Source organism: Xenopus laevis, chromosome 4L (assembly GCF_017654675.1).
Source record: "Xenopus laevis strain J_2021 chromosome 4L, Xenopus_laevis_v10.1, whole genome shotgun sequence".
NCBI lineage: Eukaryota > Metazoa > Chordata > Amphibia > Anura > Pipidae > Xenopus > Xenopus laevis.
The window spans coordinates 45,010,584-45,025,350 of NC_054377.1; the positions used below are offsets into that span (position 1 = coordinate 45,010,584).

The 14,767-nt window shown below is 37.4% G+C and overlaps 1 protein-coding gene across 1 annotated transcript in view; it reads left to right on the top strand.

The window, feature by feature from the left end:
- The window catches only part of LOC108714032 (polycystic kidney disease protein 1-like 2), a 62,733-nt gene that overhangs the window by 11,184 nt on the left and 36,782 nt on the right, over window positions 1-14,767 (top strand). The window contains exons 5-14 of the mRNA XM_018257873.2: window positions 1,412-1,559; window positions 2,305-2,531; window positions 2,961-3,365; window positions 4,757-4,855; window positions 7,727-7,767; window positions 9,098-9,215; window positions 10,604-10,811; window positions 11,455-11,572; window positions 12,263-12,407; window positions 14,036-14,239. Of these exons, the coding sequence (XP_018113362.1) occupies window positions 1,412-1,559; window positions 2,305-2,531; window positions 2,961-3,365; window positions 4,757-4,855; window positions 7,727-7,767; window positions 9,098-9,215; window positions 10,604-10,811; window positions 11,455-11,572; window positions 12,263-12,407; window positions 14,036-14,239 (1,713 nt within the window). The remainder of the gene's footprint in view (window positions 1-1,411; window positions 1,560-2,304; window positions 2,532-2,960; window positions 3,366-4,756; window positions 4,856-7,726; window positions 7,768-9,097; window positions 9,216-10,603; window positions 10,812-11,454; window positions 11,573-12,262; window positions 12,408-14,035; window positions 14,240-14,767) is intronic.

Sequence of the window (14,767 nt, forward strand, 5' to 3'; positions counted from 1 at the left end):
CAGGTCACTGGTATTACTGGGCAGATTTATCAAGGGTCGAACTTTTCTTTTTGATTTTTTTGGCCGTTTTCGGTCAAAGTAAAATCGTTCGATCGATTGTAGCAATCGTTCGAATCGAACAATTTAATTGATCAAATGGTTTTCACAAAAAAAAATTCCACTTTTTAAAATTTAGCCAAATTTTAGCTCTAGGTTCTAGGAGGCTAACATAGCAATTCGGCAGGTTTAAAGTAGCGAAGTTTCAAAGTTTTTTAAAGAGACAATACTTCGGTTTTCGAATGGTCGAATATTCAAAGTATTTTCAATTCGAATCAAATTTGGCCTATTCGATGGTCGAAGTACCCAAAAATTACTTCGAAATTTATAGTTTTTTAATTCGAAAATTCACTTCAACCTTTGATAAATCTGCCCCCCCTACATGTTAATAATCCAGTCTGTCTTGTATATGTGTGTTTAATGTAGGCCTCAGATACCCTAATTAAAAAGACACTGGGGCTCATTTATCAACACTGGGCAAATTTGCCCATGGGCAGTAACCCATGGCAACCAATCGACTTGCTGCTTTCATTGTTTTACTTGCAGCTGGCTTTAAAAAGCTAAACACTGATAGGTTGCTATAGGTAACTGCCCATGGGCAAATTTTCCCAGTGTTGATAGATGAGCCCCACTGTGTGCAGACCAGAAACTTTTGACACTTCGCCAGAGCGATGCCTGTGAGGTGTTTAGGTGTACAGTGAGTCTCAGTTAGAGCTAATGTATATGTGTGTTCTACTGAGGTTCTGTAAGTAACTCCCCTGCACTCTTGGATATCATCAATATATGGTCATCTTAATTCTGCCCTACAATAGGCATGTAATACTGAATTTAAAAAAAGCATGCACAACAAAATCTTGCTTAATTTCCTTTACATCTTTAAAATGTAAACATATACATGAAATGTTGCTGCATGTACCAACCATCGCTATATTAGTGGGCAGATTTATGAAAAGGTAGAATTTTGAATTTTACTCTAATAAATTAGAATGTACAACTGACTGATAACTCGAATGGGAGGTTATATATGAAAAAATGTGAACGTCTACAATTCGATTGAATGGGAACAATCCAAAAATTTGCTTCGTATTAGAATTGAATACGAATGAAACTAACATTTTTTAGGTTTTAGGCGGCGAATATTCGATTAATAACTGTCTCATGGTCGAGGTGTGATAAATCTCACATTCAAATTTACATTCGAATTGGGGAATTAAAATTTGAATGTGTGAATTTTGCCCCCAAAATAAATTCGTGTCTACTATTCAACCCTTAAAAAATCTGCCCCTAGGTGTGGCACATTGGTATTACCATCAACACAAGCATCAAAAATGTTTCAAGACAAAGTCCGTATATTCATGTTTGTCTTGGTTTCCAGGCTTGCAGATTGAATTGCCAGATAAATGCCTAGTGGGTGAAAATATAACTCTTATGGTGAATTGGCTCCTGTCACCTTATACTGGGAATCTCTCTTGTATAATAAGCATTGATGATGGATATTCAATTGATCCCTACCAGCCCACAAAGTAAGTATCATTTAGATGAAAAAGACAGAGATGAAAAAATAGACTACTGTAGTCTAAGTTTCTTTTAAATACAAGTGTGTGTATCTTGTGTTGATATTTAAGACCTTTGCCTGCGTGCAGACTGCATCTTGTGGATCTGACACTCAATCAGAGATGCTGTTATAAATACAATAATGATTTACAGCTTCCTACTATAGTAGTAGCGAAGATTATTTTTTCTTTTTTTTTTTAACATCTGGGGGGTTATTTATCAAAATCTAAATTTTATCTCATTATTTTCTAAAATATACTCCGACCAAATCCGCACAGGTTATTTCCCCTTATTTATCAATACATTTTCCCGAAAATATCCTGTGCGGGAAAAAACTCGAAAAACTCGTGAAAAATTTGGATCGTATACATTTTTTAGATTTTCCACACAAATTTTTTTGGGGATTTTTGCCCAAAAACCACAAAATCTTAGAATTATTGCACGAAACCCAGCTCAGGATATCTTCGGGACTTCTCCCATTGACTTATATACAACCTCAGCAGGTCTGAGATGCCTTATTTTCGGATTTGGACTTTTTCCATCCTTGGGTTATAATAAATCCCCAAAAATTCCGATTTTATAGTAAAAAAAAACTAGAATTTTTTGAGTTTTTGGCATTTCGACTTAAATAACTTAACTTAAATAAATAACCCCCCTATAGTAGTAACTTTGTGTAACACTATGTGCCTGACATCTTCATTCTGAATTTTATAGCGTGTCCAGTAATGTAAGTCACAGCTTCACATTTCCTGGGGAATTTGCTGTGTTTGTGGAATGCTCAACTAGTGAATGGCATGTGACAGCTCAGAAGACCATCACCGTAGAGGAACACAGAGCTGTTCTCAATGTTACTGGCTGTTACAGCAAGTATGAATCCAAAAATGGGGTCTGTAGTACATATTATGGGGAGACTCTGTGGATTCAAGTAGAAACAAGCACAGGTGAGAGCCAGCTTTGGAAATATTTGTCCTATAATAAAATATTGCTCACTCTAAAAAGCTATTGGTGTGGACTACTCATACATGAAATTCTGTTACATTGTATTACTTGTTACTTTTTTTAAAGAATTCATGTCTGCCACATCACTGAAACTTAGGTCTGCAACTCAGTCTTTTTTCCTGTATTAAAATTCATAGACAACAGGCCTTCCTTGTGTGCTCTCTGTTTGTGGTCTGTGTGCTGAGCTCACCTTTGACAAAACCAAAATCAGACATACTTTACTTTCAGCTCTGACAGCAAGTGAATTCCTCCATATCCTAGATCCACCTCTTTATAATTCGTAGAAATTAGTTAACTTTCTATGTTTTATAAATATATGTTATAATATTACAATTCAGCATACTAATAGGTATTTGTATTTTTTTTTATAGGTGGAGAAGTCAACTACACTCTTTTATCCAACAACATAATACTGAATCAGTCCATGGCAAAGAGAGAAGATCTTGCTTACAATCTAACTCTAGAGAGAGCTGCTCAGCACCTTATTGGGCCAGGATTGCACACATTGCTGATCATGGCTTCCAGTAATGAGACACCATCCATCACACCCAGCAACATTACTGTCCATCTAATAGAACCCATTTCTGGTTTGCAGGCTGAATTATACAATTCCATTTTGGAAGTGGGTACAGAGCTGAAGATAAATATGTCCATTGCTTATGGAGCACCAGTAAACCTAACGTTTAAAATCATAGGTTTAAATGAAACCTTCAGCTACACAAGGGAGAATTCATCAGGAGAACAAAATATCTACACTATTCCAGTTGAAGCAGAAGGTGATATAAACATTCAGTTTGCTCCTTTTGCTCCAATTTGCAAGTCTTTACACCAGGGCTGTCCAGCTAAAGGCTCAAGGGCTTGATGTGGCTAACAGATTTTTTTATGGCCCCCAGATTTCACAAGACCTGTTTGGATGACATCATAATGTTATTGTTAAACCTATAAAATCTAGTACTGTACAGTCAATAACCAGGGCCACTCTAGCCACAAAGTAACTATGGTGACACTTTTCCAGGGGTGGCAAAAAATAATGTTAGGCTTTGGTGCCAAGCCCCTAACTATCAGCTAAAGGGAATTGAACACAGTAAAAATATTAGATGGACTGGAACTCACAGACCAAAGTTAAAAAGTAGAAATGTATTCAAATCAAAAGTCCATAAAAAGTCTTACACGTTTCTCAATCAAGACTATGAGTAAGTGCTTTGAGACAAGAAACTTTTAAATGTGAAGAGGTCAATGGCCCAGATGTGGGCTGCCAGTCTGCTTACGGGCTCCACAGATTATATCATCATGTTAATATATAGCAGACCCGGTGGATCTCAGTCCAACACCGACTATATGACATCATAATTTTATTATAACCTGAACCTCACATATCTAGTATAGTCAATTTACAGGCCCATTTCACCAAGGTGAGAACGGTGGCAAAAAGTTACCTTTGGCTATCTGTACTATCTTTGAGTACAGATAGCATAGTTTATGTTGCTTTTCTGTTTCTCTGCCTCCTGTCCTGGTCTCAGAAAGGTAAGTGAAGGGGGAGCCATTAAGTTGTTTGCCTTAAAAATGCAACATTTTAAGACTGTGAATAGAGTACCTAGCTATTATTCAGGCCTTGTTAAACTATCCATTTTGCTGTTAACCCAAAGAGCAAGGATTCATGACATTATATGATATTGACTCCATGCAACTTCATGGATAATTGGTTTAATATGTATATGAAGGGAATGTTTTGAGTGATTATATAGTGAATAAAGTACCCCCTCTTGTAAAATATAAGGATATTATTAGTTACCGAGGAGTTTCATGACCATATAAAAACACGAGGCCGAAGGCCGAGTGTTTTTATACAGGTCATGGAACTCCGAGGTAACTTCTAATATCCTCATATTTTACAACTGGGGGTACTTTATTTATTATAATACACAAATTTTAGTGAGTCATGTGACAGAAATTACATCACTACTCACCGTTTATAACTGATGACATCACTACTCACCGTTTATAAGGATATAATTTACAGGATATTCATGGCTTTTGTGTATTATATATAATATAATAAAAAACCAACATGTAGCAGTAAGAGATGGATTTTACAAAGCATTTTACCATGAGACTGTTGAGAAGATCAAGTTCAACTTACAAAAATTGGTATCTTTTCTGTTTTCAGGTACTTACATGGTTACAGTTGTAGCTTTCAATTCCTTCTCTAACTTCAGCCAGAATCTTGGAAATATTACAGTTTTAAACAGCTCCTATAACATTGCAGGTAACAAATGCCATCTTTTTTTTTAATTTTGAGTATCACAAAAATAACATAATGAGTAGAATTGTAATATTTGCACTTAAAATATGAAGGGAATTGTGTTCCTCTACCGACATATTTTGATTTTAAGGAAAAATAAAGCAGCTGGCTGCAAGTATTCCATGGTGCAAAACTAAGGTATGAATGTTATATAAGTTTAGGTCAGGCAAGCTAAAAATGATATAAGGAGAGGATTAAAATACAGAGGAATTGGTCATAATTAAAAACCTTCTTTTTTCTTTTGTTTTTATTATAAAGTACTCAGTGGCGTAACTACCGGGGGAGCAGGGTGTGCGAGCGGGCCAGGGCTCGCACCCCCTCAGGGCCCCCCAGCAGCCCGCGCGCCACTGAAAATGAGGGCAGTACGGAGGGGGCGGGGCCCGGCTTAGCGTCACGCACCAGGGCCTGCCTCCCTCTAGTTACGCTACTGAAAGTACTGAAAGAGTTAGCACATAACACATAATAATGTAAGGTGGATAAACTCCATCCTAGCTTTAAAATATTATAATAAGAAGAAATAACAAAGCTTGAATGAATTAAATCCCTGAGCAACACCATTGCACCATTTTAAATAAGCTTAATGCTGGCTTAGCTCAGTGAATCAATTCACTTAATTAAGCTAAAATAGCTAGTCACCCTTTCCTGACATTGCCTCTGAATGAACCACACTAGACTTGAGTTCTAAAAGTGCTCACAGTTCGGAGCATGGCAAGGGTAGGCAACTGTAACCAGTACCAGATACTCGTTGCCACCTGCACCCTCCCCTTTCTGCATTGTGTTGATTGTTTAACTATAATAACAGTGGATTTGTAATGTGATTATAAGAACAAGGCACAAAGAAAAGCTCTGCCTTGCCGTCTTTAACCAAACTGCAACACTAATTCATATGACAACTGCATTGCTGCTGTAATGGTCTTTCTTGTAATGGAGATAAATAAATTAACCCACCATATCTGCCAACATTTTGGAAATCGAAAGATGGACAAAAATATTTTTGTCACGCCCATTTTGTGGCCACATCCCAACAATTACCATGTTCATTTTACAACATTTGGCAGGGTTGAACACATTTCTGTGTTTTTATGTGTTATTACAGTTTTGCTAATGAAGGGGAATTGCCCTTTAAGCTGCAAGTTACAGATTCCTTAACTTGCTTATCTTAAATTGTTACAATTGCTTCTTTGCTTATCTTAAATTGTTACAAAAGTAACAATGTGCACATGGTTCTTTGGGCTTTCTGTCAAAAGCCAATTAAGTTAGAAATGTTGTATCTTTTTCTGGCTGTTCAGTGCAGGAGATCAATGTAGGGACATTTCAGTACAAATCCGGGCCTGCAGGTTGAGCTGTCAAAATCGGGACTGTCCCATGAAAAACTGGATAGTTTGGAGCTGTTCCCCACAAATCAGCAGATTATTCAATTGCATGTGCAATAGGCAAAAGAAAAACACAAAGGCTAAACATCCAGCACAAGAACATGTTCAGTTATTCAGCTAAGTTACAAAAAACTACGTATGACAGGAAAGCTGGCCAAAGACATGCAGATATGTAGCCTTATTTCGAATGCACGATGGTGTGGTGCAATCTCCCGACCTACCACTAACTATTCAGATTAAATAAAGTAGTAAAAAGGACAAATCAGACAATGTTCAGGCCATTAATTCACTGACAACAATCGTACGAAAGTAATGTCCGACAATTAGTAGTGACAGTCCCCCATTGATATTGTCACATAGGTAATACATGCAGAGATATAAGCATTCATCGACAGAAATCTTCTAACCTTTCTAAGTGACTAAACAACCGATCGCCATGGCATGAAAAAAATTCCAGTACGATCCACACACACCGTCCGTAAATCGTATGAAATGAGGATTCATCCAACTTAATCTTTGCGTCTATGGCCAGTTTAAGCAACTGTTGGCTTCTGTGATTCTGCTCAACTTGGAGTCAGGGAGAAAATTGTTTCCCCTGCTGAGGCAAATTGTAGAGGCTTTTTTTTTTTTTGCCTTCCTCTGAACCAACTAGCAGTTAGGCAGTTTATATACTTAAAAGGTTGAATTTGATGGACATATGTCTTTTTTTCAACCTAACGTATTATGTTATTATGTAGTGGATGAATGCTGGGGGCTCTAATACTGACACATCTGCAGTGCTGAATGTTGACTTTGCCTGACCCAGCATAAATGCAGACATAGCTTCTTGCAGTACTCTAGGGCTGCCTCTTTGTAATACAACAGAAATGAGAAACCTGACATTCATACCATAGGGGTTATTTACAAAATGAAAGCCAGGGTGTTGAGTGCAAGAAAGGGAGATTTTTTATTTTGCATTAAATATTACTCTAGAAGTCTAGATTGTTTAGTTGCCATGTGTGGTTGCCAGAGTTCAAATTTTGCCAGGGCCAGCCATCTAGTGCCACCTTTTGGCTGGCTCAGTAACAGATCCTCAGCTTCTGCTCCAGGATACTTGCAGAATATTCTTCATTACCACTGTATGTACTACTTTTCTATTGTTATCCAACTGCACTAACTTCAATAAAGTATGATATGATAACTGTTTATCTTATACTGGAGCAGAGAACTTTTGTAATAAAATATAAACTAATTCTGTCTCAATCACCGTATCAGTCACTTAGAATTACTTGTAATTGCTTCTTTCACTATTGGGCCACCAAGTCCTTTATGTACTTATACATTGAGGTATATGGAGAATTCCAACAAAGTAGGTTCCGTCCTTTGTAATAAGCAGAGAAATAATGCTATGTGTATGCATCATTAATGTACGTCTGAAGCACCTGTGCATATTATTCATGTTATGCTTTATTTCATGACACAGGAAGCCAAGACAAAAATGAAGGAAAAAATGAAAATATTACGGTGAGTGCAGGCTTTATAGGTTGATCAGCTATTTGTCTTATCAGAAATATAGGGAGCTAAAGCAACAAAAACACCAATGTTTCTTACATGTAAGGTATTGTTTTTATATGTTGTGCTTATCTTCCACTCATCGGTATACCTGTGTCGCGCCGGTCCCCAACACAAAAATATCTTTGAATGGGCACAGTGTGCACAGCTACCCCCACCCCCCGGTCTCCTGCCATCTTGAGCCCTCAGCTCCCCGCCCACTGTCAAGTAGGAGAGTGGGTGGGGTGGGGAATTTCTATACTCCCAGGGGTCTACTTCCTCTATAGTTATGCCAACGCTTCCACTGAATATGCCAAAATAGAAAGTATGGGATAGATCAGAAATGGGTAGCAGGCACTCAAAAGATCCACAAAGGCCAAAAAAGTAGTACAGGTATGAGACCTGTTATCCAGAATGCTTGAGACTTGGGGTATTTTGGATAATGGATCTTTCTGTAATTTGGATCTTCCTACCTTGAGACCACTAGAAAATTATGTAAACTTTAAATAAACCCAATAGGTTGGTTTTGCTTCCAATATGGATTAATTATATCTTAGTTTGGATAAAGTACAAGCTACTGTTTAATTATTACAATTTTCTTTAAAAAAAATGGATTATTTGAATAAAATGGAGTCTATGGGAGACAACCTCTCCATAATTGGAGCTTTCTGGATAACGGGTTTCCGGATAACGGAGTAGCAGTTAAAGAGAAAAAAATGTATGTATCATAATCTCTACATCCTTATGCCACAGTATCAGTATTGTAGGTATATCCTTCTATGTGGTTACTGCATTTTTGTAAGTATAAAGTCTTTTGCAATGGGTAGATGAGTGAAAACTGAATGGGCCCTGGCCTTCATGGGCCCTGAAAACCCAGGCCCCTCCTCCATGGTACTGCTCCACTCTTTACTTACAATGCTGGTATGAAGCTAAATTTGGACATTTTGCTGGGCAATCTTGTTACCTGGAATGGCACAAGTCACCGTATAGCTCTTTAGCTGATGCTCTTTAGCACTGTTGCGGGGTGCTGGAAAAATATGTAGTGCTATAGACTGTACAACGCAAATAAATTGTTGTTATAGCTGTTCTTCTCTACTATAAACCCTACCCCACACAGACAATTTACATAGGCTCTTCACCCTATAACTTTATAGTTTGTCTGCACAGTCAAGAAGTTAATTTGTGGGTTGTTAATTAGCTTTTCTGTACTCTTCCGGTGTATAATTTTCATTCTGTATAGCCCTATTCCATGTTCTTGCCCAGGCTTGGACCCTGAGTAAGATAGCTTTTGTTACCTTTCTAGGTCCTTGTGAAGAAAACGCAGGCTGTTCGAATAGAACCAGGGAGATATGTGAATCCCTTCACTAGTGTTGTCTTACATTGGCCTGACAGTTTGAGCTCCAATATCAGCTGGACTTGTGGTAGGTACTGTTCAAATATTTAGATCTGTTTTTGGTACACATCAAACACAGCATTTGTATAATCAAGCATGGACTAATCTGTAGCATTTATGTTGTATTATCATTTACACAAATGAAAAACATTTATTTATGTATGTAAGGCTGCATCCTTCTTTGATCCTTGCATCTTTGCCAGACCACATTGCTTGCCATTGCAGAAAGCTGCGGTTGCTATGGGTTAGAGAAGTCTTCTTGTTATTTATAACATTTTAAATCTTGGTTGTTACTCCCAGTATGGAGGCCTGATGTGTTGGGGGTCCAAAAAGAATCCTATGAACAAGGGTTATTGACCAGAATATAATACAACTACTGGATCTCATTATCTCTATACTCCAAGGATGTTTAGGTGAGAAATCACCTGCAAAAAAAAAAAATGAGAAAAATTCATGAAAAAAACAGATTTCTAGTTGGGATTAAGCTAAGAGAGAATGTCTCAATCTTTGATAAAGCTACCCTTTAGTCTATTGTTCTGTTTTCCAGCACTCTTTCTCTCTTCTTGTACCTAGCCATACTCCTTCTGCCTTGCGTCTTTTCTAATGTTTCTTATTTACTATTTGTGCTCCTCTTCTATTAAATATTTCTTACCCTTTTCTTCCTTCTTCTTTCTTGTCTGCTATCTCTGTCCTATTTTTAGCTTTTTCTCTTTCAATTCCCAGGGCACAGGAATCCTATTTCCTTTTTCTTTCCTTTCTCTTGACCCCTTATCCTGTTCTTCTCTCTTTCACTTCTCATTTGAGCTCTTCTTTATTTGCCTTGTCAGTATGCCCATAACACTTGCTTCAGGACAAAAAATAAACCCACAGTGAAGCCATTATGGTAACTCTAGGCTCTAGTGGAGGATTTGGAATTATGTTGTTTTTGTGACCTGGAAAGGTAAGGCCCAGTAAAAAGAACTTGCCAAAAAGGTCTTTCAGACTGTTCCTCAACTGTTCCTCTGAGCATATGATGGAATGCATAGTTAAATATGCACTAAAAACCAGGAGGATTTAGGCCACATCACCAATATGTGCTAACAATGGTGAGTTGTACCTAATTCCTCTCTGATCAAGTCCATATTCTGCTCACTTTTCCATAAGATGTACTTCTGTTATGTTAATTATTTCAATTATTTCTCCAAAACAGGGAGTGGGAGGTATGTAAATGGTAACTTTACAGTTTAGTAAATTATCCATTCATTGTCATACAGATGTGTCAATAGGATATACAACATATATGTTTTAATCTTATGTTTTTGGTAATCAATTTATGCTATTTTTTTTAGAATAAATAGATTACAAACTGGCTATGAGGTTGATGTGTCTAGTCTGTAGGGTGATTAAAATAAATAAATAAATGTTCTCTTTACACAGGGTCTTGTTGGCCAGGATGGTTCGAGTGTGTGGTGCAGAGAGTGATTGACCCTGTATCAGAACAAATCCTTATCCCTGCCCGTTGTCTTCCTCCTCCCAACACTGCCTTCACTGTATTGGCTGCTGTCAAAGTCAGTGAAAAGGAAATATTCCAAGATGAGCAGTGCTTATACATGACCGCAAAATCCACTCTTCCCATCAAAATCAGGTTTGGCCAATCCTACAGAAAAAAATATATCTGTTGATGCATTGGGAGCATTTTACATACATACTTGTGTTGTATCTTCTTTATTGGAATCAGCTTTAAGAGGCATTCTGAAATAAAAGTTATTTATACATATATAAACATTTGCTAACATGGAACACATTTACTGTACAAACAAGAAATAACCAATTAAAATACATTGTTTTTTTCTACCATAGCTTTGTTTGGTAGAATGATCAAAATCGCTTGTTTTGATAGTAAATGAGCCCCATGAATTTGTTTCTTTACAGTCTTTTTTAAATGCCTTTGATATGGGTTGAGCTGTTGGGTCAGTTTAGAAAAGAGTGGTTGTCCTATTCAAAACTGCAGTAATCACTTTTGGAGATAGCAATTAAATATCAGGAGAAAAAGCATTTTGGCACAGATTTGTAAGTATAAGCAGCAAAAATATCATATTAGCTAATATTTTTTAGGGCAACAGTTTTAGAAAAAAAAACCTGTATTACACTTAGAAAGAAAAAAATAAAGAAAATATGAAATACACACTTAAGCACACTGACAGGAACTATGACCTGACAAGCAAATTCCTAATGAAGTTATTTCACCTGACAAATATTGGTGTAAGTAAGGGTCTCACTTTTTTCAGATGCAAAGCAAACTGCAAAGAGATAAGCCTGGAAGAGGACGTGGTGCTCAGTACGACTTGTGACAACTGTGATAAGGCAACATTCAACTGGTATCTTGATACTAACTTCCCAATGATGGTAAGTTACTGCAAACAATCAATAAAGTACGCACTACTGTCCTTTGTAGCTAGGTATTACATTCCCATGTTATCTATTCAAAAGGTAAATCCAGATAACCCTTATTCTTAAGAGCACTATCCCCCAGGTCATTCCCATGTAGAACTGTTGCATTCCTATATATCAATTGGAAACATCCAATATAAGGTATAATGGGAAGGTTGTGATGGGAAAAACATGGCCACCTGGATTTGAGTGTGATTATTAAAATGCCATAATAGTAATAGTCTAAACTAATCTGAATTCATTTGCATTTATTTTACTGTCAATGGGATAGTGGGTTTATATTCATTCTAGCATCAATTGATCTCATGACTTGGTTTCAGAATCCCCCCTTTGTCCCATTGCCCCTCTTTTGAAATGTTGTACCCTGTCCCACACTTTGCTCTACAGGAGCAGGTGATTGCTTTTCCAAATGATGGGTGAGCTGAGGGATGCACATATACCTACCCTACCCTCTAGCCATCCTCTAACTTGAACATCATTTAGATGTTCAAGTTAAGGAGAGCTGATGGGTGCAATATGCTAAAGAGCCTTGCCTTAATGCCTGCCCCCCACTGACATGAGGTCATGTTTTTTTTTAGCTTTATCATGGGGTACCAAGGAGAAGTTCTTAAATGCTACTTTACAAAACATTTTATTTCCCCCCAGACACTTTCACCCCCTGATGCCTGCCACCAACGTGATTTCAGACAAAGTTACTTGGTACTATTACAAAAGGACACTTCTACATTGGTACTGAACAGCACCTTTCTTAAGGCCCAAATCAATACAGCCTTCAGAATTAAGCTTATAGGTTGGTATTCACTGCTGGTACAGGTAGTATGGTTTGATCGAGACAGACTGCGTCCCCAAGTTGGTTAGCTTAAGTTTGCCAGAAGTTAAGAATTATTTTTTTCCTTTGTTTTGTGCGTATGTCTTGAGAGACTGCTCTCAGATTCTTTTCCAGTCCTCATATGGTAACATATCTTCATATTGTACCTGGGCAGAAAATATAAAAGAAAATCTAAAATGGTAAATCTTCCCTACATCCTCCAGAACACTCTATACATGGACTTTTTATGGCAAAGTCTTAGTTGGGGGATGTTCCAGGACAGTTTTCCCTGGGGACCAAGACTCTGAGGCAGCACCTGTCCCTGGGAAATGGGGACTAACCTTTAGTTAGCTGCCATTACATGGTATGAATGCCATGCAGTGAGTGTGGTATATCTCTTTATGCCTGACTGGAGAGCACTCCATGTAAAAATTGGTCCTGTATACAGCAAAGGAACTGACCTTGTTGGGTGTAATTTTTATTATAATTTATTTTTAAAGCACCAATATATTCTGCAGCAGTGTATACTGTATTATGCAGAACATCTGGCTTTTTCACTAAGGAAGTGATAAGGGAAGGTTTGAATAAGGTAGTGCATTTTTGTATAAATAAGGACAAGAGTGACTGATATCATATGTTTATAAAGTACCCCAGCTCTAGATAGAGAAATACTATACTAAGTACCGTATATACTTGAGTATAAGCCGTCCCGAGTATAAGCCGAGGTACCTAATTTTACCTCCAAAAACTGGGAAAGCTTATTGACTCGAGTATAAGCCTAGGGTAAGAAATGCAGCAGCTTCTGGTAAGTTTCAATCAAAAAATTGAGGGTTTCTGCTCCCATTGGAGGTGCTGGCGTCGAATATTTTTGGAGACTTTTCTTGGACGCCGGCGACTATTCTTGCGTTTGACCCGAGTATAAGCCGAGGTAGAGTTTTTCAGCATATTTTGGGGGCTGAAAAACTCGGCTTATACTCGAGTATATACGGTAAGTAGAAGTAAGCTAAAGAAAAAAACATATTTGCAACTTCATCTTCTGTTGCTGATATAAAGTGGACATTTCTTACCTATAGGTAAGAAAACAGTACTGTGGGCACTGACAGTATAGTACTGTATGTCACTACAGTTTGTCTTTAAAATAGATTTTTGAACAGTGAACAGGGGGAATGGGGGGTGAGGAGTTAATCAAGTAGTAATAGCCCATGGAAATCTATATTAGCATTTTTTTTTTGATTCTGTATCACTGTTGTAGTTCTATAGTTTTTGCCCAGCCAATGTACAGTATTTTGCACATTAAGGGCTTTTGGGGGGAAAAACTCGAATTTTATGTGGAAATAAATCTAATTTTTGAGATTTATTATACCCTGATGCTGCAAAAAGCCAGAATCCAAAATCCGCCATTTAAGACCTGTCTAGGTTCTGTATAAGTCAATGGGAGAGTCACCTATCTCAATTTGAAGTTTTTGTGGTCTGCTCTGGGTTTAGCCCGAAAATCCAGCTTTTTACATAAAATATGAGATAAATTCAGGTTTTAGTAAATAACCTCTTTGTATTAACAGGTAATGAATAGCAATGATAATTATGTGACATGGTCATGTGGTTTATTTCAGCAATGAATTCACAAGAATATGGAGAAGATACATTGGTTGTAAGTACTGTGCCTCCTCCAGAGGTACCCAGATGCACTGTACATCCTGAGGAAGGGTCAGTACTGAGCACTTTCCAAATCTCCTGTCGTACTCACTGTGCTCCTACAAATTCTTGCATCAGAAATGAGCACGTCAACCTCACTTACTGCATCTACCCCAAGCCCAGTAAGTTTTAATTTTTTTTTTTATAAAACTCAAATATGGGGAAAGATCATGCATGTAAAGATGCAAACTAAATGATGATAACCTTAAAGGGGAAGGGGAACTATCATCTCTACTCCAGTTTTGTAGAGCTCATAAAGGTCAATAAAATGAGATGTCTGCCATTAATAGAAGATGCCTAATTGTTAGGAAGTAATAATAGGTTTGTCACATTTGCTTTGCTACCAGGTACTTTTTCCTCCATAAGCTGTAAAAGTATAGCTTCACAAGGTATTATTCATGCCTTGGATAAAAGTAATGTCTTTTTCAATAAATATGTTTAGTGGAGGTAGAACATTTTTTTTGATAGAAGAGGTTTAAAGTAACAAGGTTACAAGTTACCAGAAATAATATTACTTCATAAAACAACATAGAGTTCTCACTGCAACCCCACCACTTCCTCCTTTGCTTGGAAAAACCAAGATGTCTCATCACATGACTTTTGTAGAAGGACGAATAGTGGCTTAATTATAGCTGGAACCTCAAACACTT